The 26,416-nt window shown below is 40.2% G+C and overlaps 1 protein-coding gene across 20 annotated transcripts in view; it reads left to right on the top strand.

Annotated features, from left to right (window-relative positions):
- The window catches only part of Pard3 (par-3 family cell polarity regulator), a 605,457-nt gene that overhangs the window by 438,479 nt on the left and 140,562 nt on the right, over positions 1–26,416 (top strand). For 17 of the 20 annotated variants that reach the window (XR_015449461.1, XR_015449462.1, XM_087206780.1 and 14 more), the window contains 2 exons: positions 9,152–9,262; positions 22,708–22,950. Coding sequence is in view for 18 of the 20 variants with exons in the window: in XM_087206780.1 (XP_087062906.1) it covers positions 9,152–9,262; positions 22,708–22,950 (354 nt within the window). In the remaining 2 variants the exon portion in view is untranslated. The remainder of the gene's footprint in view (positions 1–9,151; positions 9,263–22,707; positions 22,951–26,416) is intronic. The other 3 variants (XM_087206781.1, XM_087206779.1, XM_004861867.4) reach the window with 1 other exon arrangement.

Below are 26,416 nucleotides of genomic sequence, written 5' to 3'. Positions count from 1 at the left end.
TAAAGTAGCTCCAAGCTGGCCTTAGTCTTGTCGTAGCTCGCTGTGTGACTTTAGGCAGCTCCCAGTATTTCCCAGCCCCAGGCTTCCTCGTCTGTTAAAGAATGACTTTGCACTAGGAGACTAACCCTTTGATTTTCAGAAACATGTGAACGATATAGTATCATCAGTGTGTGTGTATAAGAATGCAAGAGGACAGTCTGCAAAGGTAGATGGCTAGGTGTTTTCTTTGGATAAAATCATGGAGAGTTAGGGCTTTAAGCAAAAATAAGTTCATAATCATGTTAGAGACCAGAGTGGTATCTTAAACGCAATTGATACACCAAGGATATGGGAAATGATTACAGACCATCAGTTGGGGAAAGGTTTTCCAGACAAACTTGGCTCAGACTGTTCAGGGAAAAGTATGACTTGAAGGACTACACAGGAACGACTTTAGGGCTCATGCTTTTGCCCTGACTCGAATGACAGTGTATTCCTAGCCATCCAGAGAGCTGGGTTGGGCCCTGGGGTGGCTGGTACAGTTTGCCGTACTAGATCTTGAGACCTCCCGAGCAGCTGGTATTTCTAAGGCTCTTTGGGACAGATGGCAGCACCGTGGCTGCAGGTGATCCAAGCTAGGTCCTGTAGAGCTGCATAGACGTGTGTGTCCCCAGAAACTCCTCACCCTGGGCTCCCAGGAGAGAAAATGAATCCCTGGGACTGAGAGTGTGGCTCAGGGGCAGAGCACTTGCCTCCCACGCACAAGGCCCTGGCTCCATCCCCCCCCAGAGAAAAGGGGGGAAAAGGAAATAGCAGGTTTCTGGGAGAGAAAATGATAGAATGAATCAGTTGATAGTGCCAATATGGAGACGTGAGGAGCAGAATACTATGTTATTACTCTAGGAGCCGGGCGTGGTGGAGTGTGACTGGTTTCTGGTAGGTGATGATAGATTCATTTCTCATCCATTTTAAGTTCCCTTTCCAGCCTAGCAGCGTCTCTTAACCTAAATGTGTCTAAGGGTAAATAGAAGTAGAACACAGCCCTCCATAGAGACGGAGACCTGGGTAATTAACGGAGAGAAATACCATACTTCACTGACATTTCAGTGGGTTTTTTTTTTTTTAAGAAAATCTTATTTTTAAAAGTTATCCCTCAAAGCTTCCAGCATAATTGGTTCTGGATGTCCTCCCCATCTAATTTTAAACATGGCAGCAGATTTTTAAGACTTTTTAAAAAAGTGTATCATATTTTTTAATATGGCATTGGGAAAAGCCCTTTCATTATAAAACCAATTATATTTTTATTTTATTTATAGCAGTATGCTGTGTGTTATCAGCATAATTTTTCTTAAAGACCCAACTTTAGTGGTGATACAAATATTACAGTTTAAATGGTAAAATATTTCAGAAGTATTTATACTGCAGAGTTATGTTACTTTATTTACTAAAACCTAAAATAATGGTGTACTGTTTTATAACTGTTTTGACTCTATTAGTGCATATTTGCTGTACATAATGATTACATTCATTGTGGGGAATTGGTACATGTACATAACACATTTGAATTCTTTTCCCCCTTCCCTGCACCTCAGCATCAAATTCATTTACTTATCTTTAAGACCTTATACAGTTAATTATAATATATACAGATTAAAAACAAGACTAGTAGGCAAAAAACATATATGACAATTGTACTAAGTCAAGGTTCACATTTAGATACATTTTCCATATTGAATTACAATAATTTTTTCTCTCTGTCTTTTATTTCATACTTTACATATTTTATAAAGTTTTTCATATAGGAGAAATCATGTGATATTTAAGCTTGTGTGTCTGAGTTACTTCACTTAACATTATGGTCTCAGGGTGCATCCATTTTCCTACAAATGACTCAAATTTATCCTTCCTTATGGCAGAGCACTACTCCATTGTGTATAAATACCACATTTTCTTTATCCACTCATCTGTTGATGAACATATAGGCTGTTTCTAAGATTTAGCTGTTGTGAATTGTTCTGTTATAAACATGGATGTGCATATATCACTGTGGCATGATGTCTTTGACTCTTTGGGGAAGACACCTAGACAGGCAATAGCTGGGTCAAATGGAATTTCTATTTTTAATTTTTTGAGGAATCTCCGTACTGGTTTCCATAGTGGTTATACCAGTTTACACTGCCACCAACAGTGAAGGATTCCTTTATCTCTACTGCCTTACAGCATTTATTATTGGTTGATTTCTTGATGGTAGCCACTCTTTCTGGAATGAGATGGAATCTCAGTGTTGTTTTAACTTCCGTTTCTTGAAAGGCCAGTGATGTTGAACATTTTTTCATGTATTTTTTGGTCATTTTTACTTCTGCAGCTGAGAAATATCTGTTCATTTCAGATGCCCATTTTTGGGTTGAGTCTTTAAAATTGGCTGTAATTTTGTTGAGTTCTTTATAGATTCTAGATACTAGCCCTTTGTCTGAGGAGTAGCTGACACAACTTTTTTCCCGTTCTGTAGGTTGTCTCTCCAGTCTGTTGGTTTCCTTTGCTGTGCAGAAGCTTTTTAATTTGATATGATCCCATTTGTGGATTCTTGGTATTATTTCTGTGCAACTAGGGTTTTATTCAGAAAGTCTTTGCCTCAACCTTTGTCTTCAAGAGTTTTACCTATTTTGTCTTCCAGCAGATTAAGTGTTTCTCTTCTAATGTTTAGATCTTTGATCCATTTTTATTTTAGTTTAGTGCATAGTGAGAGATATGAGTCTAGATTGACCTTTTGGTATGTAGAAAGCCAGTTTTCCCAGCACCATTTTTTTTTAAAGAGACTATCTTTCCTTCAGAAAAGGGATTTTGTCCTTTTGTTAAGAATAACATATCTGAGTGTGCCTAGAATTGTTTTTGTATCTTCTGTTCTGTTCCAGTGATCCACAAGTCTGTTGTTTTTTGTTTGTTTGTTTTTGCCAAGACCATGCTGTTTTTATCATGGTAGCTTTGTAGTATAACTTCAGATTGGGGATTCTGATGCCCCTGCCTTGCCCGCGTTGCCCTGAATTGCTTTTGCTATTCTAGGCCTCTTCCAGTTCCATATGAATTTTAGGGTTACTTTCTTCAGTTCTGTAAGTAATGTCATTGTTATTTTGATTGGGATTGCATTAAATCTATATAACAGTTTTGAAAGTATGGCTATAAAATGATGGCTTAATGACAGTGAAACTCAGCAATAATCAATCTTTCTCTCTTTCTCTCTTCCTTCCTTCCTTTCTTCCTTTCTTTTTGTTGTTGTTGTTGTTGTTTTGAGACAGATTCTTGATACATAGCACAGGCTGGCTTTGAACTCACCATGTAGCCCAGGCTGGCCTTGAACTCTGTAAATCCTCCTGACTCAGCCTCTGGAGTGCTGGGTTTACAGGTGTATACCACAATACCTGGTCAGTAATTAATTGGGGGGGGGTTGACATAGGGTCTCACTGTGTAATTCAAGCTTGCCTTGAACTCACTATGTAGCCCAGGCTGGCTTAGAATCCATGGTGATCCTCCTGCCTCAGCCTCCTGAGTGCTGGGATCACAGGTGTGTGCAACCATGCCCAGCCTCCGTAATTAATTTTTAAGGGCAATTCTTTCTACATAAACACAATAGAATTTGTCAGCATCCTTTTTCGCGGCTCTGCCTGCTTTCTGCTCTCTGCATCCATCAAAAGCCCAGGCTGCCCTGCAGGGGGCTGATGTGGTAGATGCAGTGATTTCCTGTCATCTGAAATGGATCACATTAAAACCCGTTTAGCAGATTACGTTGGGATTACTGAGCTGAGTGCAAACATTCCCTAGCCCGTCATGAAGACCGTCTGTTTCAGAGATGTGCAGTAAGCTCCTCTCTGGAAAAGACGGGGCTTGTGGCTGTGTCCCCAGGAGGGTTTTTGGGTTTTTGGTGGAGCCTGAGCAGCTTTTGCCCTGGGCTTTTCCCATTAAGCATTGCCTGTGTGGCAGTTTCCTATCACCTTTCCCCCCAAGCTCCTCCTTTTACTTTTACTCCTCTGTCTCTCGTGTCTGCATGTCCCAAGATGTGACTGGCAAAGTCTTCCCAAGATGCCGTGTGGGGGCCCCTTCACCTCCACCTCTCACCCAGGGGTGATGGGATTTGCTCTCCGAGTGCTGGTTCCTGGGAGTTCATCTCCAGCCCTGACAAACTCCAGTTCTCAGCTGAGCAAGTGTGTGCCTTCAGGACCTTCTGTTAGCCCAGTATTTCTCCAGCTGTGCTGTTCCTTAGAAGGTGACCCATCGGACATTCATGCCCTGGTGGCTTTTCAAAGATATTAATATAAAAGCAGTTGATGTTTTCCAAGTTGTTAAGCATCTTGCTAGTAAGTGATTATCTTCCTGGGTTGGTAGTGGATTTCATCTGTGAACCTAACTTTGACAGTCCATGCATATAGCCTAAATTTTTCAGTGGTCTCCCTCTACCTTTGCAGGAAGAATTAAGCAACTATAAATGAAGAAGCACACTAAACCAGGTGCAGTAGCACATGCCTGTAATTCCAGCTACTTGGGAGGTTGAAGCAGGGAGGATGCAAGGGGGAGACTAGCCTGTCTCGAAATGAAAATTTAAAAGAAGGGCTGGGGAAGTAGCTGTGCTCTCCCTGGCTTTAATGCCCAGTCCTGGTGGTGGGGGTAGTAGAAGCAGACTAGACTATATTAGCAGTCACAGTGAATGTAGGCATAGATACTTTTATTTTTCTTTTTACTCTCTAGAATGGCTGGTCTATTTTTTTCACTTACAGTCTATTTCATTTCATCAAGAAAATTAGAACTGACTGATCCATTTTTGCCCCAATTATAGAGTGATATCCTGTAATTTTATAGACTGCCTTAAAGAAATCACCTAATTTATTGACTAGAGCAAATATTAAGGGAGATGTCCACATGTTAGCCTATGAACATCTAATTTACGCTTTCTGTACTTTTTCATACATTAATCTTGAATGTATTTTTTTTGGGTTAAATTCTTTTATTGGTACATGTTAGGTATACAATACGTTTACATTTATCACTGGGTGCTTGTACCTGTACATGATGTATCTTGGTTCTTATTTTTTCCCCATTACCTGTGCACCCTTCACCCCTCCACCCTTCCCTATTTACATACTTCATTTTCTTTTTCTTTTCTCATAATTTTTCCTTTCCCTTCTTTCCTTTCCCCATCTCCTCCCACCACCCTACCCCTTTGGACCTTTCCCTATTTGAATATTCTATAAAAAAAGGAAAATATTCTTGAATACTTTGAGAACAAAGTTACAAATAGTATAGTAATTATTCTGGTGGTTAGAAGATAGTGTAAGACACTAATATTTGGTCAGCAACTACAATAAGAAAAAATGCATTTTTAAATATGAATCAGGATTCTACTCTTTTTTCTTCATTTTAATCATGTGTGCCAAAGTTCAACAGCTGGTAGTTGACAGAGTGGGTATATATGTATACATACTGTATATATATGGGACTTGTGAACAAACCGAAACTTTCTTTATCCAACAAGACTAAAAGCATTTTTTAAAGAAAGATTTTGACATAGCTGATTAAACTCAATGTTAGATTTGGGCTGGAAATATCTAAGCTATTTTAAAACATGCCAAACTTGGGCTGCGGCTGTAGCTGGGTGGTATGGAGCTTTCCTAGCCTGTGTGAGGCCCCAGGTTTGACCGCAAGCCACCCACAGCTCAAATAATAATAAAAATGAAACATGCAACAGTCAACCAGTCTGCATTTTCCCCAGGATTATGAACTCACAGAGCAGATGCACATTATCTTCCTGGAAGAGTAAAACTCACCTTTTGGCACCGGTTGATATTATGATGCTACCTGTGACATTGCGTAGTGTTTCTCAAATACGATGCAGGCTTGGATTTATGTAGAGCATAAAACTCCACAATGTCTTTTGAAAAAGGAAATGAGCAAAATGGGAACAATGTATTATTTGAAGGATATTTATGAACTGAAAAGGTAAATGATTAAAACGATCAGTAAATATGATACATTAAAATTCGAACTTACACCTCACCAGAAGTTGGAACTTCATACACTTCGTGCTTCCAGATGCCTCAGTGTTGCGGAATTTTCAGGTTGAACATCCAGTCTCATGCCTGTGTGTGTCACACACGCGGCTGATGACACTCCCTTATCCTGCGCAGCCCTGGCTGTCCCTGCAACTTTGCCGTGTGGTTTCTTGCTCCTGGTCCATCAGACTGTCTCTGCTCTGGCCCGTGGTCACCGGGTCACAGCCCCTGTCCTCACGTAGCTGGCTCAGAGACTTCCTCCAGCTCCGCACCAGCCTGTCCCGTGAGTGCTGTTGTCAATGGTATCGGAAACCAACTGCCTTTCCTGGTCTCCATCACCTCCTCTCTTAATGCCATGACATCCTAAATATCCTCCCCAGTTTCATTTTACTTTCAGTGCATTCTTCACACTATAGCCGGTATTGTTAAAATGTCACCCAGGGCCACTTCCGTATTCAGAGTTCTTCAGCGACTTTTGCCTTATCGCGGTAAAATCCCGGATCCTTGCAGTCTGCAGGGTCCTGCCTGACCCTCCTGCCACTGTCTCTTCACTTCTTTCCCTCTTGTGGTCTCTTTCTCCTGAGCCTTTGCCACATTGTCACTGCCCGCCCGGTGCCTGGGGGCCTGGGAGTTTGCTCTGGCCTTTGTGTTGCTGACGCCCCAGCACTGTCAGCTGCCTCACTTCCCTCAGATCTGTGTCATCTTCCCATGGAGGCCAACGTTGACCATTCTGTCTAAAGTCTACTGCAGCCCCATCACACTTTCTTCTCTCTCTCTTACCTCCTGATCTCTTACCTAAATGTCAGCCAGACTGTCAGCCCTAGGACAGCTGCAGAAGCTTTGTGTGTTTTGTGCACTGCTTAGAGCTTGAGTGCCTTAAATAAATAAGTCCTTGCCACATAGTAGATGCTCAATAAATTTTTGTGGGCTAAATGAACACTATGTTGGCTTTTACTGGGATGTATTTTTTGTTTGTCCTTTCACTTATTTTATTCATTTGTTTTTTTTGGTACCGGGGATGGCACTCTGGCCCTTGTGCTTGCGCAGCAGGTGGTGAAACTACTGAGCTAAATCCCCTGCCCCTTTTATTCATTCTTTAAAGCCCATCATTATGTTTGATATATTGATGAAAATAGAAGTTTTACCTTTAATGACTTCTATATGCCTAGTTTTAGAAACACAGTACATATTTTATCCCTTATGAGCAGTGGTAGGTTCTAGGTTTGTTATTGGTGATTTTTTTCTTTTCTTTCGCAATTGCAGTGAGTTTCCAGTTTCCAAATAAGATTAAATGTTAAAGATAGATTTGCTTTATAGTTATCTTATGGCCAGTCTAGATTGCTTTCTAGTAGTATAATACATAATTTTTAAAAGAATAGTCATGGTCGTATTTTTCTTCTTTTGTCTTACATTTTAAGAATGCTTTCCTTCCTTATTTATAAACCTTTGCAAATCTAGTGTTACTTAATTACCATCTGAGATACTCTCACAGATACTTCTTGTGTAGCCAAGTACATATTTAAGACCAGATTTATACTGATTTTAAAAATGCCTATGCTGCTGACCAAGCTATTAATTGAAATATAGTAGTTGTTTCTCTTTTAGGAGGACTTGGGGAATACAATCCTCTTTCTTCTCCTCTTTGAGAAGAAATTGTCTCCACAGGTCATATTCCTGGTTCCTTTTCAGCAAGATACAGTGTAGTGTATTTCAGTGGTGGCGAACAACCCCAAGCCCACTTATTTTCCACAAAGTGGCCCCCTGCTATTAAACCAGAGTGCAGTGCTCGCCTGCGGCAGAGAGGCTGTGTGCCTGCTGCCGCTCGCGTGCCCTAGGTTTGCCACACTCGTATGCAGCGATACCTCTGGTGTCCGATGTCTCCCTGCTCAAACTTTCCACTGCTTTAACAGCAAATTTCAAAAAGTGTCTGCTCCGTGCTCATAACTTTGCTTGATAGTCGAACCAGAAATCTGGAAAAAAAAAAATCCAAAAGTTAGTGATACCAGCAGGAAAGCTAAGAGGAAAACTGTGAGAATCATGAGAGAATTAAAGAAAAGAAATTGTGAAAGTCCTGGAAAAGTGAATTTAAAAGTGTAATTTTTGGGCCTCAGAACCAATTATTCGGTTTTCCATTATTTCTTAGGAGAAAAATATATTTAGTTCTCAAACTTTTTGGTGTTTGAACATGAATTTGGAACGAATTGAGTTTGACAACCGAGGTATCACTATTTTATTTAAGACCGTTCTTTTGTGTAACTGCCTATGAAATATTTCTCTTTTGAAACATCTGGGAAACAGAAAGTCACAGTTGAAGAGGATGTGACGATGCATTGCAGGCCGTGGGTCTCAGAAAACGATAGCAGGAAGGAGAACCGATACCGAGTTTGAGGGTTTTGGGCACTGTGGATGCCAGAACAGGGTAATGTCAGTATTTTCGGGGCGCCCTGTCCATGGCAGCTCATGGACCGTTTGGGGCCCTGTGTCGCCTGCATCTACTTTTGGTCAGGTGCAGGGTTCTAAGTCAGAGACGCCATGCTCAGCATTTGCCTTCGGCAGGCTTCGGGGCTTTGAGGAGAAGCCCACAGCGCCTGTTCAATCAGCTCTTAGAGTTTCCGTGGTATGAATTATCCCCGGTCCATCCGATACCGCAAATGTAGCCTCTCTGGTCAGTGTGTGAACCATGATGAATGTTTCCAATAATCCTGGCTGTGAAAATAATGAGTAGTTGTTTATGGCGAGATGATTAAATAGATGAGGGTGGGGTATCGTTCTTTAGTCCTCAGAGGTACTTACTCCTTTGCAGCTCTTTCCTGGCCTCTGAAATATTCCACACTTCCTCCTGTACACTGGTTTGTTTCCCAAGGATGAATTACAAGTCTCCTTGTTCATTTTTGTTTTTGTTTTGCCAAAAGGAAAACGGGTATTGAGGCCATTTTCTATAAGGATTTTCCTCTGGAATGTTTTGATTAAAAATGAATGAGATATTCTGACTGAAAATTATAAATACTGACTGCAGGAGACAGCTGGCCTGTATTTGAAGAGGCTAAGATTTCACCGAGTACATGTCTTTGTCACAAATGGAAGAAAGCTCATCTCGTATATATTGACAAGTTAGAATTTTTTGTTATCAACAGGTTTGGCAAACATCGAAAAGATGACAAGATTGAGAAAACGGGTAAAATAAAAATACAGGAATCCTTTACGTCAGAAGAGGAGAGAATACGAATGAAGCAGGAGCAGGAGAGGTAGACTTCAGTTATTTGATTAAACTTCATTAGAAAGATGTTCTTTTTTTTCCCTTCTGCTTTTTAAAATGTAAATATTTTTCATTCAGTTATATTTTCCAAATGCTGATTGTCAGATGAATGTAATGTAAAGAAAGATTAAAAAAAGATTTGCACATCAGTATGGATTTTAATGGTTTTAGTTAGGATCTTTTAATAGGAGTTAGAAAAGCATTTTACATGAATAAACAAATTAATGCTGAATTTTTAAATTGTGAACTATTTAAAATCCTGCCTCATTCATCTCTGAGTATGTAATACAGTCATTTTAAAGAAGTACTCATCTGGAAGTTAACCCGTTTGAATTTTCATATCTCATGTTGAGTATCTTGATTCATAAGAAGAATTCAAGGCTGTTGTTTTTTCACTGTGCTGTTTGCCTTTGCAATGTGACATTTATTTCTTGATTTTTCACACTTGTGACATTTTCTGCTGAAGTTGTATTCTGTGTCTTCCAGAAAGATTCTTAACTATTGTTGAATCATTCCTTGCTGAGAACTCAAAGGCAGAGGAAACCATGAATTGAGAGAGTCCTTGAAGGAGTTGTTTCTATGCGTCATTAGAACTTTGGTCACGATCATGTGGGTCTGGAAAGCCGTCTCCATCACACTCTTCTGTTCCTGGCGTTTGCGGGCTCTTCTCCTGTGGTGTCACATGTCACTTTCTGGGCAGGCACCGCAGGTGTGTTGCCTGTCTCGCTGCGTCCCAGGGGCTGAGCGAGGTTCTGGTGACTTTTATGCACATGAGTGCAGCACCTGTGTGGTCAAGTCCAGCATCACAGGACCATTCTGTGGCCAGAATGCTTTCAGTCTTGTGGCTGACAATGGAAAAACTAAAAATAGTTTAAAAGAGATTAGTGTTTAGATTTTTTTTGTTCTTCTGAGGCTGCATTGGTTTCGTTTTGTTCTGAAGTAGAATGGTTACTCTAATACTCTGCAGCTTTCCAAGGTGTGCAATGTACACGTGGGGAAATTTATGAATCAAATCTGGGTTTCTTCTACTGGTTATTCCCCAGTTCTTACTGTACTTGCTTATGTATTGGTTTGTTTTGCAGTGCTGGGGTTGGAACCAGGGCTGTTGTGTGTGCCCAGCAAGTGCTCTGAGTGCACCCAGGCTCCACTGTGTATTTGTTTATTTTTTAAAATCATTGCTCTTTGTTTGGTAGAACTCTCTCTAATCCTCACTAATTTTAGGCTGCTCAAACTTTTATGCTCACTCTCTGCGGGGCATGGTGTTCCTTACTTCCTGTAATATGACATTTAATTACTCAGAACTATAAAGCTCTTTTCTAAACCAATTTCTTGTCCCTCCAAAGAGGACAGAGTAGGTAAATGTATGAACTCAGATTCTTCCACAGGCAAATATGCCATTTAGAGAGCAATGGAGCGATGGAAAGAAATATTTTCCCGCTTCCATCTCTTGAAATCTGCCAAAGGGGGTGGCTTCATTAATCCTGTACCATTTTTCATAGCCTAATATTTTTCCTTTGCAGTTTAAGGTGACTTATGCATTTCAATGGAGAATTCTATCAACATTTTTCAAAATACTTTTATAATGCATCGTCAGATATTTGCAGCGAGCAATGATTTTTGCATAATGGTTTCCCTTGTATTATTAATTTGCCTAAAGCACAGTTGACCTCTCAGCTTTGCTTTCAGTCTGCATCCTGGTACCTCCAGTGAGGCCATTCTTCTGGGAACTGGGTTGGGCATCACAAAATGGCAATATACAGGAGGCCCAGAGTAAAAATCTGTTCAGGCCAAGGGTGACTAGCTATCCAATCAGCTGGGCTCATAATTAAAGAAAATTATCCTGCTCTGTACTTCAGCAACAGTTTTTACAAGTATATTTTATTTAAACGTGTGGATTTCATAATAGCGGAAGGCAACGGGGCCGCCTCCCTGAAGTGTGCAGAGTGCAGTGTGTGTCGTGTGTGTCCCGTTGCTGTGGTGAGACTTATGTGACTTCTTTTGCATGTCCTTTCTGCCCCATCCTCCTCCATCAGCAGTGCTCCTTTTGAGAATGAAAACTCTTCCTTTTTTAGGAAAAATTTGATGGGAGGGATAGATTTAAAATAAAAACTGCTTGTATTTTCAACAAAACCTTTCTCTTTCTGCTGACTGACAGTGAAGTATTTCCATTGTAACTATTTGGATTTGAAAAATTACTTTGACTGATTCTGTATAAAAATAGAAGACCTTTTATTTTGCTCTTTATAACTTGGGTTTCTCATACAAGAGAAGCTATGTGATATTTAAGCTTGTGAGTATGATTTATTTCACTCAACATTATGGTCCCAGGGTACATCCATTTTCCTACAAATGACTCAAATTATCTTTCTTTATGGCAGAGTAGTACTCCACTGTGTGAATTATAAATAGAGAGCAAAATAAAAACAGATCATAGAAGTAGCAAGATAGATCTTTCCCAAAGGGAAGAGTATTGAGAGATCGAGGGGGAGAGAGAAGAGGCAAAGGCGATGAAAGCAGTAATTAAGATGTTCTGTGTAGCCTGGCGTGGTGGTGCATGCCTATAATCTGAGCACTCAGGAGGCTGAGGCAGGAGGATCTCCATGAGTACTAGGCCAGCCTGGGCTCCATAGTGAGTTCAAAGCCAGCCCAGACTACATAGTGAGACCTTGCCTCAAAAAACAAAGAATGAAAGAAAGGTATAAATATTGAAAAATTGAAAGACCGTGAACATAATTTAAAATTTTTTCCCTGCAGTGTTAAGATTTATTTTGAAGGTAAATATGAACTCGAGTCTTCTGAGCCCGGGTCTGGGATTAAATTGGACTTCAATCCTGGCCCCTGCCTCCCCTCTGCTTCTGCCTGCTACAGGTACTGGGAGCTTGTGCTATCCCAGGAGGAACGGCAGATGAAGAGGTCGTGGTGCACATCTGTCCTTTGGCTCAGCTAAAGCTGGCTGTACCAGGGACTGAACCCAGGGCCTTCGCATCGAGCTACATCCCCACTCCTTTTTCAGTGTTTTTTTTTTTGACACTGTCTCAATTACTAAATTCCCTAGGTGAGGATCCAACTTGTGGTCCTCCTGCCTCAGCCTCCCAGAGTGCTGGAATTACAGACATGCGCCCCACAACGGCTCTGGGCTGCTCTGGAGCAGGCTCTGGCCTAAGGCAGCGATGAGGCCAGCTGCCCTGAGATGCGCTCCTGTGACCTCCTCTTCTGAACCAGCATCCCTATCCGGCCCGCTCCACGGGAGACGGGCTGGGCTCCAAAGCCAGATGAGCGGTGTGCAACCGTACGTTCCACGCAGCGTCAGTCTCCGCTGGTGGAAGGAGCGGCGCACGGAGAGGGGGCGGCGTGCGAAGCCCCGAGGCAGAAACACTGGGCTAAGCCAATTTAGGGTTTTTTAAATTATTTCTCAAAACACCGACCAAGGTGACACGCGCCAGACGTCACCGAGACAGGGTTGGAGGCTCTGCTGTCTCAACTTAGGGTTCATAAAACATCCTGCCACCCCATCCGTCACTTTGCGATTTTGCAGTGTTCGCACCCCTCGGAATTCAGTCACTGGGAATCCTGCCATGCTGGGTGAAGACGCGGCTCCCGGGCCACACACTCATCCAGTAGAAGGTTGCTCAGTGGAGCCGTGAGCACCTTTAAAACCAGTGTTGTGACCTGCATCTGTTTATGCCTTTGTACTCATCTTATTACTGTTCATCTTCCCTTTTCTATTTTCTATTTTCCATATCCCCACCCCCACCCCTTTATTTTTGTTTTTCTCGCAATGTAGTTCAGGCTGGCCTCGAACTCACTGTGTAGCCTAGGCTGGCCTCGAACTCATGGTGATCCTCCTGCCTCAGCCTTACAAGTGCTTCTCTCCTGTTTAAAGCATATGTTTTAAAGCTCTAAGTTATTCTAATTCTAAAACTAAAGAAAAATTTGGGTGAAATTTATGAAATTTAAATATACTACACTTGACCTTAACCAAAAGGCCCAGAAGCAGTAATAAAATTAAGATATGAGAACAAACATTTAACTGTGTTAATATCACTGTTAACATACTGGTCCATGCCATCCCAGTTTTCCCCACACAGTTGATTTATGTTGTATTTGTATGCATTCTTTATCATGTTAAATGTTTTCTGGAACAAGGCTGAGTTTGTATGAACAGGTAGATGGATGGGAAGGAAGGGCAGAAAGAAAGTCTGAAAGATGAAACGTTAGCTGTTTTATATGGCTAAATTCCCCAACGTTCAAGTAATATTTACCTCATATGTTATTCACTCTATTGAGTGAGAATTGGAATGCTAGCTGGCTTGCATTTTGTAGTTACTATGCAAGTGATAGCGATTATAACTTTATTAGCTACACCTACATAGTAGGCTTCCTTGGCAGTATTGCCAAGTGTCCCAAATGCCACTATAATGAATGTCTTATAAAGTGCTCCCATATGTGGGACGTATTTACTTATTACTATGGCAATAGAAGTCTTGCAACTTCCCATCGTTTGATGTCAAGGTCACCCTGCAAAGCCTCGGTTGTCAGCGCCAAACCACAGAACTTGGTGCATCTGGAAGGGCACACACCCCGCTTCTTGGTGTGTCATTTGGCAGATTTGTGTTCATCTCTGCTGCAGTTCTGACTCAGTGGCACTCTCCCTTCCTGCTGTTACCAGCCACTCTCAGGGTCTGCTTCAAGTGACTGCTTGAACTGTTGACTAAAGTACTGTGGTTTCAGTTGCTAAGATGGTTTTTGACAGGCGATTCGTGTTCGTTTTACTGTCAGTAGCCTTTACCTTTTGGTCACTTATTGCCATTCAGACAAAGGTTGCCTTTTGAAAATTAACCTTCTGAGCTGCGGGCTCAGTGGTAGTGCGCTTGCTTAGGATGTGTGAACCCTGGGGTGATTCCATCCCTGCCACCACACACACACACACACACACACACGCATGCGTGCACACACACGCACATACACTAAACTTAAAATTACCTTTCTGATGGAAGCTCTATGATTTTATTCATCCCATTACAGGAGTTTTCATAGTTTCTATAACCTCTTGAGCCTCTTTTTTGATCAGAAAAGTCAACTCTGATCCGTGGGAGTTGTTTTTATTTTTTATCGTTAGTGCAGATGAGAAAGAATTTTAAAGAGTCTGTTAATTTGCTCTGTGGAAATTTGCTACTTAGACCCATAGTAGGGAAGATGAAGCCGTGGGGAGCCTCTATTCTGGTCTCTGGCTCTTCCCTCTCTCTCTGCTTCCTGGTTGCCATGAGTTGAATGGCTTTCCTTTGCCCATCCCTTCTGCCATTTTGTTTCTGTTTTGGAGCCAGCCAACCATGGACTGAAACCATGAGGCAGCCTTTAAGTCCCAGCTGTCAGATATTTTGTCCCAGTGATGAGAAGTGACTGATACAGAAACTGAGTGGAAAATTGTCCATCTTGTGGGAATCTAGCACAGGCTCCATATTGGCAGCTTATGTGCTATATTGACTGCCAGGAGAAGGAGAGCTTGAAGCTGATGAGCTGAGCCACCATTGTTCTGAAGTCCTCCATATGCTGAAGTGTTTTGAGGGGCACATAAAGCAATCAGCAGACTAAAACTTTTATTGAAACGATTTATTACCCACTTTCTTATAGCTGGAAATGCCTTCTGCCCTGAATTTAGGGTGTTTGATTTTTGTTTGTTTGTTTGGGGGTGCGGGGATGAAACAGGGGCCTTAGGCATGCTGGGCAAGTGCTCTGCCACTGAGCTGCACCCTCGGCCTGAACTGAAGTCATCTTTGATCCATTTCTAATGCTGATTTTTTTAAGAGGGGAAATCTGTTGAGAAAATAGAGAACGAGCCCAGAACGAGGCTAAGGAATGGCAGGAAATACGTTCAGGATAAAACACTTCCTAAAGGATTTGATTATGAGATCTTGAACAATGTTTGGAGGATAGTTGACAACTATATAATCTGTAGCAATCTGAAATTTATTCAGAAATTTTCTGGTAAACTAGTATTAGTATAATCTACCTTCTGTAGATATTAACAGCATTTTAAAAAATTAAAATCACTAAAAGAGAGCTCAGTGGTAGAGTGCATGCTTAGCATACAGAAGGCTCTGAATTCAGTGGCCAGCACCCCCCAAAAATAAATAATTAAAGTTCAATTTCTGTTTCTTGTGTTCCCTTTTTTAAAAACTGTACTGGGTTGTTTATGTAGGGCAGCTTCTTGTGTTTGGAGTGAGAGGTACTTCATATGTAAGTGAGTGATTTCAGACAACAGTGCTTTCCAGGCTCAGGAGTCCTCGCTCGGAAGTGATTTCCATCCCTGGTGCCTTCTCTGGCAATGTAATGACGATGCTTCATAGGCATCAAAAAGTTCTTTTCATTTAGTCTCCAGCAATTAGTGCTAAAAGCCATTTATTGTAAAAGCAAAACTACTAATGACTAGAAATGTTACAAGGACAGAAGTCTTGTATGTTCCATCTTTATCACGCATCATCCATTTTAATTAGAGAAAAGGGCGGTGAACACAGGGACAAGAGTCTGGAATTAAAATCATTAATTGATGTCAAGCTGAACAGAGGCTGTTAGCATGAATTTAGTGACAGCAGGAAAGAAATTAACCTTATTACTTTATTTAGTATATTACATTATTTTGTGTACTATTTTCTATGCAGGTTCAAGGCAATTTGATTATCATAATGGAAAAACCTTTTTTTTTTTTTTTTTTACAAAAAGGAAAGGTGTGAATGTTTTTGTTTGAACATAAATTGAAATGAAAAGTTCTTTACTAACTTTTTAAAAAGTCTTGATAGAAAATTTTAATGGTGGTTTCAATTTTTTTCCTCACATTCGAGGATGGGGAATTAGTAAGTGATGTTTTCCATCAACGTCCATGGCTACAGCTGCTGGTGCTAATTTAAGCCTCAGAATAGTTCTTTTGTTCATAACGAGGAAGGACTCACAGATGCACAAAGCAAGAGATGGTCATTTCTTTTGCTAAATTTTGGGCTAATCAGTTACTTCTGTCATTGCTGAGGGTTGGCAGGAGACACATGAAATGGATAATGCTAAACAACATCCTGACTGTCCAGAAAAACTAATGACTCCTACATCTTAGAGACCATTTGTGACCTCGGGGTCATAGTAAAATAGAGGGGTGTCCCGGTAGCACTGCCATTTGGAACCAGTAAGGGCTCAACTGTGAAACACTGTCTTTTTTAGTTTCCTTAAGAACCATACTATGTTTATTAGGACACTGAAAATGTTTTTTCTCCAGATCCCAGTATTATTTTTTTCTAAGTTTCTCCTGGAAGAATGAAAATAGGTAACACATAAATATAACCTTTCGGTAGTGTCATAAAGTCCCATTTCTTACTTTATAATAAAGAAGACATTCAAATACGAGGAGCACAATAAAGAAAACCATTTGTGGCTTGTGTTACTTTTGCTTGTGAATTGTCACCAAAATCCACCAAAGCCACAGTGTATTCCTAGTTTTTAGAGTCGTCCTTCCAGTGTACTGGCATGGCAACAAGCCTCGTGACATTAACTTTAGGGTGCATTTTGAAGGGCGCAGGAGCCCGGCCTGGTAACCGGGTTTGTGAGCCTTCTGTGGCAGTTGTCCTGCCTCCATGGTTCATGGGGATCTTGGGGTTTCATCGCCAGCATAGAAAGGAGGCATGCAAACAGCTCTCAGAACTTTGGGGATGAAACACATTGGGGACCCTAAGATAAGCAGTAAAAGTAATATTTCTTATATTATTGGAGCTTAGAAGAAAAACTGTGTTTTTAGGAGGTACTAGAGCTAGAACAGTAATGTTTATTGTATTTGATGATCGGTAGCGATTAGTTGAAATATACAAATTTGGGTAAAAGGAAGCAGTTGAGAGCTGGGCTTCCTAAAAAGGCCCTCACTCTGCTGAACATTTCCTCTGAGATATTGACCTCTTAGAAGTTGACGCCCACTGAATAGTATTTCCTGTGTAATTTTGAAAAAAAAATTCAAATCCAGGGCCCATTCGTAATACTGTGAAACTGATGTGCAAGAAATTTGGGGAGATTATTTTAGATTATTTAGGTATATGTCTCCCTGTGTTCCTATTTTGTTTTTCCAATAACTGCTTTTATTAGAGGAATCCCCTCACCAGTCTACATAAGTTCGACTGACTTCTCTTTCAATGAATTGAAGCTCAGGTACCATAGAGTTTTGCCATTTATACATCAGTCTATGGTATTTTCTTTGATTGTTGAAGGTTCTTCATATGCAGAACTTTTAGCTTCATATTTATGCACCTATAATTTATACCTGTTTTTTCCATCCAAATTTTATTAGGTTCCCAAACTTAAAAATTTATGTGAATATCCAGTCACCCTGGATATTACCTATCATTAGGTGATTGTCTGATGGTAACCAGGTTATATTAATAAGTAGGTTGTCAGATAAGTGACAGTCAGGCTTCAGATGAATGTCCCATCAAGTAGAAGAGGTAACTCATTTTCCTCCCTGCCGGTTCTCTTTCTTCACTCCCTACTGAGCCCAGAGTCAGAAAAACAGAAAGGTGCAAAGAGTAAAATTATTGCAACTTTATTGACTTCCCATCTTGGATATTCAGTATTTAGTGATAATTGGCTTTTATAAGAACATCCTTGACTGTCGTAATTGCCGTTAAATGGATAAATGGAGTATAATAAAAAATCTATGATGGTTCTAGCTAAATTTGACATTAAAATTTGAGTCAGTATTTCTCTTGTAGGTGTTCCATGGTGGGCTTATGTTTATTAGTATCTAGGATTCTTGTTATGAAAATTTCTGACTTGCCAGTATTCTGTTCAGATTAGAAAGCCGTCGGGTTCTTGGCAAGGACGTAAGGCCCTCCCAGGGAGTTTGGGGAACTAGGAGAAGCATTTTGCGTTGTTCCCCTTGCTGAGGCACAGTGCTCGATTACACGTGGCCGAGAGCAGTTGTTCTGGGAGTCCCACGCCACACATCGCCTCTTCTTGTTGGATCCTGCCGAGAAATGCTGAACTAGTTAAGTATTTCTATTTTATAGCTACAAAAAAAGGTAGAGAAATTTGAGTCTAATAGTGGAAAAAAGACAAGAGTAATGCTGAGAAGCTGGAGGTAAGAAAGAAGCAAGGGAGAAAAGTGACAATTCTGCTTGTAATGGTATGTGACAATTTTTTTTTTTTTGGCCTTTTGAAATAATTTTAGATTCACAGGAAGTTGCAAAGATAGTGCAGTGAGGTCTCGAGTGTGCTTCCTCCTGGCTCCCTAGTGGCACGACTGATATACCTTTTAGTAGGATGTCAGGGATGTGCCAGGAGTGCATATGGCTGTGCGGTACTTGTGGTCACACACGTAGATCATGTCGCCGCCACTGCAGTTAGGACACAGCTGTCCCATCTTACAGATCTTGCTCAGACTCCTCTCCTGTCATCTGAAGAAGATTACATGAGGAAGTCATAGTTCTGCTGAGTGACAGTCCATGGTCCGGACATAGTCCAGTTTGCTTAGCTGCTCATCTGCTGTAGGATATTTTGGTTATTTCCAATTTTGGGGGAAAAGAAAGTAGCTATGAACAATTGTGAACAGACTTTTGCATGGACATAAGTTTTTATCTCTTTGGGATAAATACCTAGAAGTACAATTGCTGGCTAGCATGTTGAGTGCGCGTTTGGTTTTTTAAAGAAACGGCCAGATTGCTTTCCTGAGTTGGGTGGCTGTACCATTTTACGTTTCCGACAGCAGAGTAGGAGAGACCCAGCTTCTCTGCATCCGTAGCATGTCCATGTCATCTTCAGTGAAATGTTTCTTTGTGTTTTTTCCTCGTTTCTAATTAGATTGGTTTCTTGTTGAGTTTTGAATTTTTAAATGTATTTTGGATATGAGTCCTTTGTCAGATAAATGGTTTGCAGATATTTTATCTGGTTTGTACTTCTCTTTTTGCCTTCTTAGAATCTTTCACAGAGGAAAAGTTTGTAATTTTGATGTCATCAATTTTTTATATCTTTTGTTTTAGGGATAGCACTTCTGCTGTCGTTTCTCAGAACTCTTCACTGAGCACCAGGTTCTAAAGATGTTTGTCTGTGTTTCTTTCTAAAGTTTTATAGCTTTACATTTTTCATTTCAATCTATGGCCATTTTGAGTTAATTTTTATAGGAGATGTGCAGTTTAAGTCCTTTTTTTGCCTATGGATATCCAATTACTCCAGCACCATTTGTTGAAAAATCTATTTTGTTCCATTGACCTGCTTTTGCATGATTGTGAGGCATCAGTGGGGCAGGCTTGTTGGCTGCTGCTTCATTCTGTTCCATTGATCTAAGTCGCTGTGTCCCCCGAAGCTCCACACGATCTACATTACTGTAGCTGCATTACAAGTCTTGCAGTCTGGAAGTTTGATTCCTCTCATTTTATTGTCCTCTTTCATAGTTGTGTATTCTATCTTTTGCCTTTGCATATACATTTTATTTTGTGTTTCAGGGTTTTTCATTTTTGTTTTTGTGGCACTGGGAGTCAAAACCAGGGCCTCATGCATGCTAAGCACATGCTCTATCCCTGAGCTATACCCCAGCCTGGAATAAATTTTAAAATAATCTTGTCTGGGTCTACAAAAATCTTGCTGGAACAGTTATAGGATTTACGTTAAACTTGTATACCAGTCTGAGGAGAATGATTTGCCACGTGGAGAATTTTCATCCACGATCATAGTGTGTTTCTATCTAAGGTAGTCTTGGTTTTTTTCAGCTGCATTCTAGTTTTCAGCACACAAATCCTACTTGTTTTATTAGCTTGACCTTTGTGTCTTGTTATGCATATCTAAAAGTGAACCTTTATATTGATTTTTTTTTAATAATTGTATATGGCACTGTAATCTTAATTTCAGTGTCCCTGTGTTCCTTGCAAGTGTATAAAAAGTACTAGCCGGGTGTGGTGGTGCCCACCTGTAATTCCAGCGCTTGGGCGGCAGAGGTTGCAGGATTGCTGTGAGTCTGAGGCCAGCCTGAACTACATACTGAGTTCAAGGCCATCTGAACTATATGGTGAGACCCAGTCTCAAAAAAAAAAAAAAGGTAGATTTTTGTATGTTGATCTTCTGTTGTGACCTTGCTGGATTTGCTTTTTGGTTCTAGATTTCTGTAGTTTCTTTGGGCTTTTCTGTGTGCGCCCTCCTGTCTCCTGCGAATGCAGGACCTTACTCCCTCCTTTCCCATCTGTGCCCTGTGCATTTCCCTGGCCGGCTTCTGCGCTGTGTAGCCGTCCCACCCTGTGTGGGGTCCTGTGCCTCCTCGCCCCACTCCTGGCCCAAGCGAAGCCTACAGTCCTTGCCAGCTGTGTAGGTAGGACGCTGTAGGGTTTCGGTAGGTGCTCTGCGGGAGGTTTTGCAGATCCCACTCTTCTGAATTTTCTGAGGTTTTTTTTTTTTTGTTATGGTAGGTGTTTAATGTCTCAAATACTCTTGTGCAGCAATTGAGAGAATAATATGACTTTTCTTTTTTATCCTGTTAATATAGTTCTTGCAATTAATGCCATTTGATCATGATATAAATTGTCATATATGTTGTTAAATTCTATTGGTTGACATTTTGTTGAAGAGTTTTGCTTCCATATCCCTGAGGAATATCAGCTTGTGGTTTTCTTTCTCCTACACTATCTTCGTCTTGGGTTGGTATCTTTTCTAAATTTGTATGAATATATATTTAGGTGTCATGTTTATAGATGTCTACTTCAAATATGAAAGAAAGTAAATAACTTTACAATAAAATATTAGACTCAGTCTAAAACTTTGCTTTTTATAAGTAAGACTTACTTGCTTTTTATTTTTTTAATTTTGGCTGGTATATAGTGATTATATATATGTATATATATTTATGAGTTATAGTGTGATATTTTCATCCAGGTTTGTGTTAAATAATCACCAGATCAAAGTAACTATCCATATCCTCAAATATTTATCATTCTTTTATGAATCCTGTCTCCTAGCCATTTTACAGTATTCAATACCTTATTGTTCATGATAGTCACCCTGCTGTGCATGCAGTAGAACACCAGAACTTATTTTTCCTTTCTAATTAAAACAGTAAGTTGATTGGCTGACTGCTTCCTGTCCTCCTCACCTTCCTTTGCCAGTTTTGGGTGACCAGTTTTATTCAATACTTCTGTGACATCCACTTTTCAATTCTATGCATAAGTGAGATCATGCAATATTTATCTTTCTGTGTCTGCCTTTTTTCACTGCACATCACGTCCTCTAGGTGCATCCGTGTTGTTACAAATAACAGAATGTCATTCTTTTTTATGGTTGAACATTACCCTATTTGGTCTATGGACAGAACACATTTTCTTCATCAGTTCGTTTATTGTTGGATACACCAAGGTTGATTCTGTATGTTGGCTATTGTGAATAGTGCTGTAGTAAACATGAGTGGAGATACCTCTTCAGCATACTGATTTCCTTTCCTTTGGCCATGTACCCTGCAGGGGGTACCTGGGCCATGTGGTCGTCCTGTTGTTAGGGTTTGAGGACTCATCATACTGTTTTCCATAATGGCTGTGCAAACTTACATTCCCACCAACAACACTTAAGTGTTTCCTTTTCTTCACATCTTTGCTAAAACTTCACTGCTTTTACGTAAACATTTCAATTTTGAGTAAATAATTAAAATATATTTTCTATTAAAAAATCAACAAAATTCTACCAAGAGTTAATTATTTTTAGGTTACTCAGATTGACTGACTGCATAAATTATATCAATTTATTTTAAATGGAGGATAACTGTGTACCAAATATCTTAATAAAATCTTAGTGAACTAAACATAGCTTCAGGAAAATAGTATTCTAACGTCTGTTTTTAGGCAAGTTTTATTTCAGAATTTGAATGGATACATGCCTTCTTGTCTTTAATCTCAGAATTCTGTAGATCAGTTGTATATTACACAGAATCAAAACCAGTGTCACTAACCTGAGGCCTTTCTGTTTTTTGCCAGTAGTGAGAAATTGTGGTATGGATTTATATCTAAGCTTCATAGTATGTTTAATGTTTACGGCTTATTGCTAATGAATAAGATATATGCATTCTGCACACTCATACATAGATATATTGCATGTGTGTGCAATGTTTTAAAAAGCTCTCTTCAGTAGTATCCAGTAGATGCCAGAAACTGCTCCTGGTGAATTTTTAATGTTAGTCAGTAGGTGAAAATTTAAACTGATGATTTATGTTATGATTATATCTTGTTGAAATGACCAAAGATACCTGAAGTGATTATTTTTCAACATGCTTGGCATTGCTTGACAATCTAAAACACACGTAACTTAGCATGTATTCTACTGATCTTCTGATAACTATGGGAAACAAAATATACTTCACAACATATTTCAACGAATGTTTCTGTGCACACTTTTTAGAAAGGAAAAGTTCCTTTGTTTCACTGTGTTCTCATTTTACAGGATCCAAGCCAAAACTCGAGAATTTAGGGAGCGCCAGGCTCGGGAGCGTGACTATGCTGAGATCCAGGATTTTCATCGGACGTTTGGGTGTGAGGACGAGCTGATGTATGGGGGAATGGCTTCCTATGAGGGGTCCCTGGCTCTCAGCGCCAGACCACAGAGCCCGCGAGAAGGCCACATGATGGATGCTTTGTATGCACAAGTGAAGAAGCCTCGCAACTCCAAAGCTTCCACTGTGGACAGGTAGGCTCGGAGCAGCCCCAGGATTGCTTCTGAATCCTCTTTTACGTAGCCTTTGACAGCAGACTACTGTGGATTGCTCCTCAGTCCTCAAGCCTGAGCCCCTGTTATTAACAGCCTTTAAAAAGCCATTGTGTCTGAAAGTATTGAGTTTACACAAATCGAAGCCTAATGGAAAGAGCAGCGAGTGGTTTTGATAGTTTTTCTAATGATTCCAACATATTTCATCCTGTTCTTCAAATGGTTTCAGACCTGAGAACTCGACTACAAAGCTGACTGGAAATTATGGCTCTTCTGCTTGAGCAATATTTGCTTTCATTGGTAGGAGAGCTTCCAGTTGAGGTAATTAAATAGATGGAGAATGGCATGATTTATTTCAGTTCTGATTTAGAAGGGCCACTCTTTTTTTGGTGCCATAATTCGATATTATGAAAGAATTAGTGAATGAGAAATATAGTAGAGGCGGTCTTCTAATGACTTGTGAGCAGCCATGGAACACAGCTATGGATTTACGTTTATTGGTATAACATGCAGGAGTACAGTGTTGACTATATTTTAATGACTATTTTAAACTTAAAATTTGAAAGTTTATTTAAAATTTAACTGACTCTGGCTTTATATTTATTAGCTATGTACTTATTAATGACTATATAGTATTGGCTGTATATTGATTTCAAATCGCTATCTAAATATTTCAAATTTTAACAGGTAGTTTTTTTAGACAGGTTCTTTCTATGTAGTTTGGGTGGGCTTGAACTTCCTATGCAGCCCGGGCTGATCTTGAACTCATGGCAGTCCTTTTGCTTCAGCCCCCTCAATGCTATAATTAAAGGCATGTGCTACCATGCCTAGTCAGAAACAATTTTAAGCAAATCTTTTCCCATCCTTCAATTTGTGTATTCAAGCACCATATGGAGTTTAGCTCATGAAGTAAATAATACTCATTGCTTTTTATATCAAGCATATGCATGATATTGTCTTGAATAATACACTAATCTTGTTATCATCCTGGCTCTATAGGAGCTGGGCTTTGTGCATTATAAGTGCTTTCATTAAAACCAGTGGTTCCCAGGCTGTAGTCCATCAGGATTGTGTGAAGGGCTTCATAAAACACCAATTGATGGATTGTCCCCTAGAATTTTGACTTAGTAGGTTGGGGTTAGAGTCCAGGAATTTACATTTCTTATAAATTCCCAGGTTTGATGCTGGTACTGCTGGTCCCGGGACTTTAAGAGCCCTTGCGGGGCAAGAGAGATCCTGGAATAATTCCATCTATGGCCACAATGTCTTACGCAGTCACTACGGTTTCACATGTGGCCTGTATTTTAGTTCCACACTTCTAGCTGTTTTTAATAGAGATTTACAAATGTTAACAGATAACTCTCAGGTAAACTCAGAAGGAAGCATTTTTTAAAAAAAATACCAAATGGAAGGAGAAGAACCCAGCAGATGAAGAAGTGGATCTTAAGGTAATCCTCTAGCCAGATGATTACTCTATTTCCTTTTCTGGTGATTGTGTTTTAGATTTTCTTTGTTATCTTAGAAAATCTATTGGTGTTGACTATAATGAGTGAAGAAGTTCGTACTGGAGGCTTAGGGTTTATTTAAATCCTTTGGTGACATCACCTGGAAGGTTCATGTGCTTATTGACAAGACAGATACATCAGGACTCAAAGAATGAAGTTATTATCAGCGACAGAGACATTTTCCTTAAAAGCGTTTTACTTGGTTTCTGCCGTATTTGTGAAAGTTGCTTGTAGAAGGTCAAACTGCATCAGAAGGGCATGAATGTCCCCTTGAAAGTGTTTTTTTGTGTGTGTGCCAGGAATTGAACTCAGGACCTTGCGCTTGCAAGGCAGGCGCCGGAACCACTGAGCTGACTCCCCAGCCCTTGAATGTGTTTTCTTGGGAGAAAGCACATCAGAAACATTGATATTACCAGTCAGTAACCTTTGCAAGAACTTAAACAAATTGCCAAGGATGTAGCTCAGTGGCACCGCACCTGCCTGACAAGCATGAGGTCCTGAGTTCAATTCCCGGTACGAAACTTAAACAAATTAGTTGATGAAAGCCCTCATCACTTCACACATTGCATGTCTAGCTCAGAAATCTAAAACCCATCGCTGCTCCTGTAGCAGGTACTCATGTAGCTTTGGGGTCCCACCCAGCCAGAGCCAGAGTCAGAAGGGATTGCCCTGCTCCCAATTACCAGAAATGACTACTTTACACCCCAGTGCCCTACAAGACTCCAAATCTCCCTGGAAGATCCTGTAGATTTTCAAAATGGCATCTGCGCTTGTAACTCTCTGTGGTCCAGGCCAAGGCATCCCTGACTCAGCATCCTGCAGGGTCTCTACTCTGTAATGCTAACCCCACTGAAACAGCCTCCTGCCTCATTTCCATCAAACATGCACTCAGCAGAACCCCGAGGAGACTTCAGTCATGGGGCTGAGTGGTACCAAGCAGTAAAGCACGCAGAACCATGCCTCCGAGACCGCTGTATTCGAAAGCCCCCATCAGCCTTACCCAGAGAGATATAATTTATTTTTTTTTTTAAAAAAGATTACAGAAATGTAAATTTAGTTTTTTAATTACTATTTTTATAGAGAATAAGATATACATTAAACAGTGAATGATGACACTAATTAAAAACTTGGGAATTACTGCACCTGTAAATTACTTCTTTACCTACCTAACATTGAATTTGGACTTGGCTTGAACATAAGTGGCGTCACCTCTGTTGTCTCTTCTGTCTGCGAGGAAGCTGTGGGAAGCATTTCTCAGACTTGAGCAGTGTAGGAACTCTTTTTTAAAAGGAAAGAAAATCTCTTGATTCTGCAGTAGCAGTTTAAATTGTTTTGATTATAACATTACTTAAATATGTATTAAAATAAAATAGGACTAAACCTCTTCTGTTTATAACCATTATACAACTATAAAACCAAACATCTTCACAAAATTAAAGACAAACAAAATGGCAAAACCATTACATTCAAATGAACAGCATTAATTTAATGTGGCCAGCAATACTTTTTTAAGAGCCTAAACTCTTACACAAATCACAGATGTGGTGGTGGCTGCTACATGGCAGGCTTGTTTAAGTTTGTTCGTCTACCCCCACAAGCCCTAGTGCTGACTCCATTTGCCTGTCACTTTCCTCCAAATTTCTGTGGTGCCAGTGAGCATTCACGCATGACAGACTGTGGCCTGCCCGTTATATAACTGCATCATTTATGCATGAGGTACAGCTCACTTCTATTATCATGAAGTTGAGACAGTGACAGTAGCATTTCTTGGTGCCTTCATGTTTGTAAACTTAAATTCGGACAGTGAAATAACATGCCTGAAAGATGATCTAGAATATATTTATATTAACTTACAGAAATCATTCCAGTGAAAATACTAAACTTGCAAATCCTCAGAGATTATTTCTTGCAGAAACAATATACAGCCTCCTTTCAACTGACTA

This window comes from Heterocephalus glaber, unplaced genomic scaffold (assembly GCF_053883595.1).
Source record: "Heterocephalus glaber isolate CG9 unplaced genomic scaffold, H.glaber_assembly_v1.0 deba00000738, whole genome shotgun sequence".
NCBI classification, from domain to species: Eukaryota; Metazoa; Chordata; class Mammalia; order Rodentia; family Bathyergidae; genus Heterocephalus; species Heterocephalus glaber.
The sequence above is the reverse complement of the archived record's forward strand: the minus strand, read 5'-3'. Positions and strand labels throughout refer to the sequence as shown.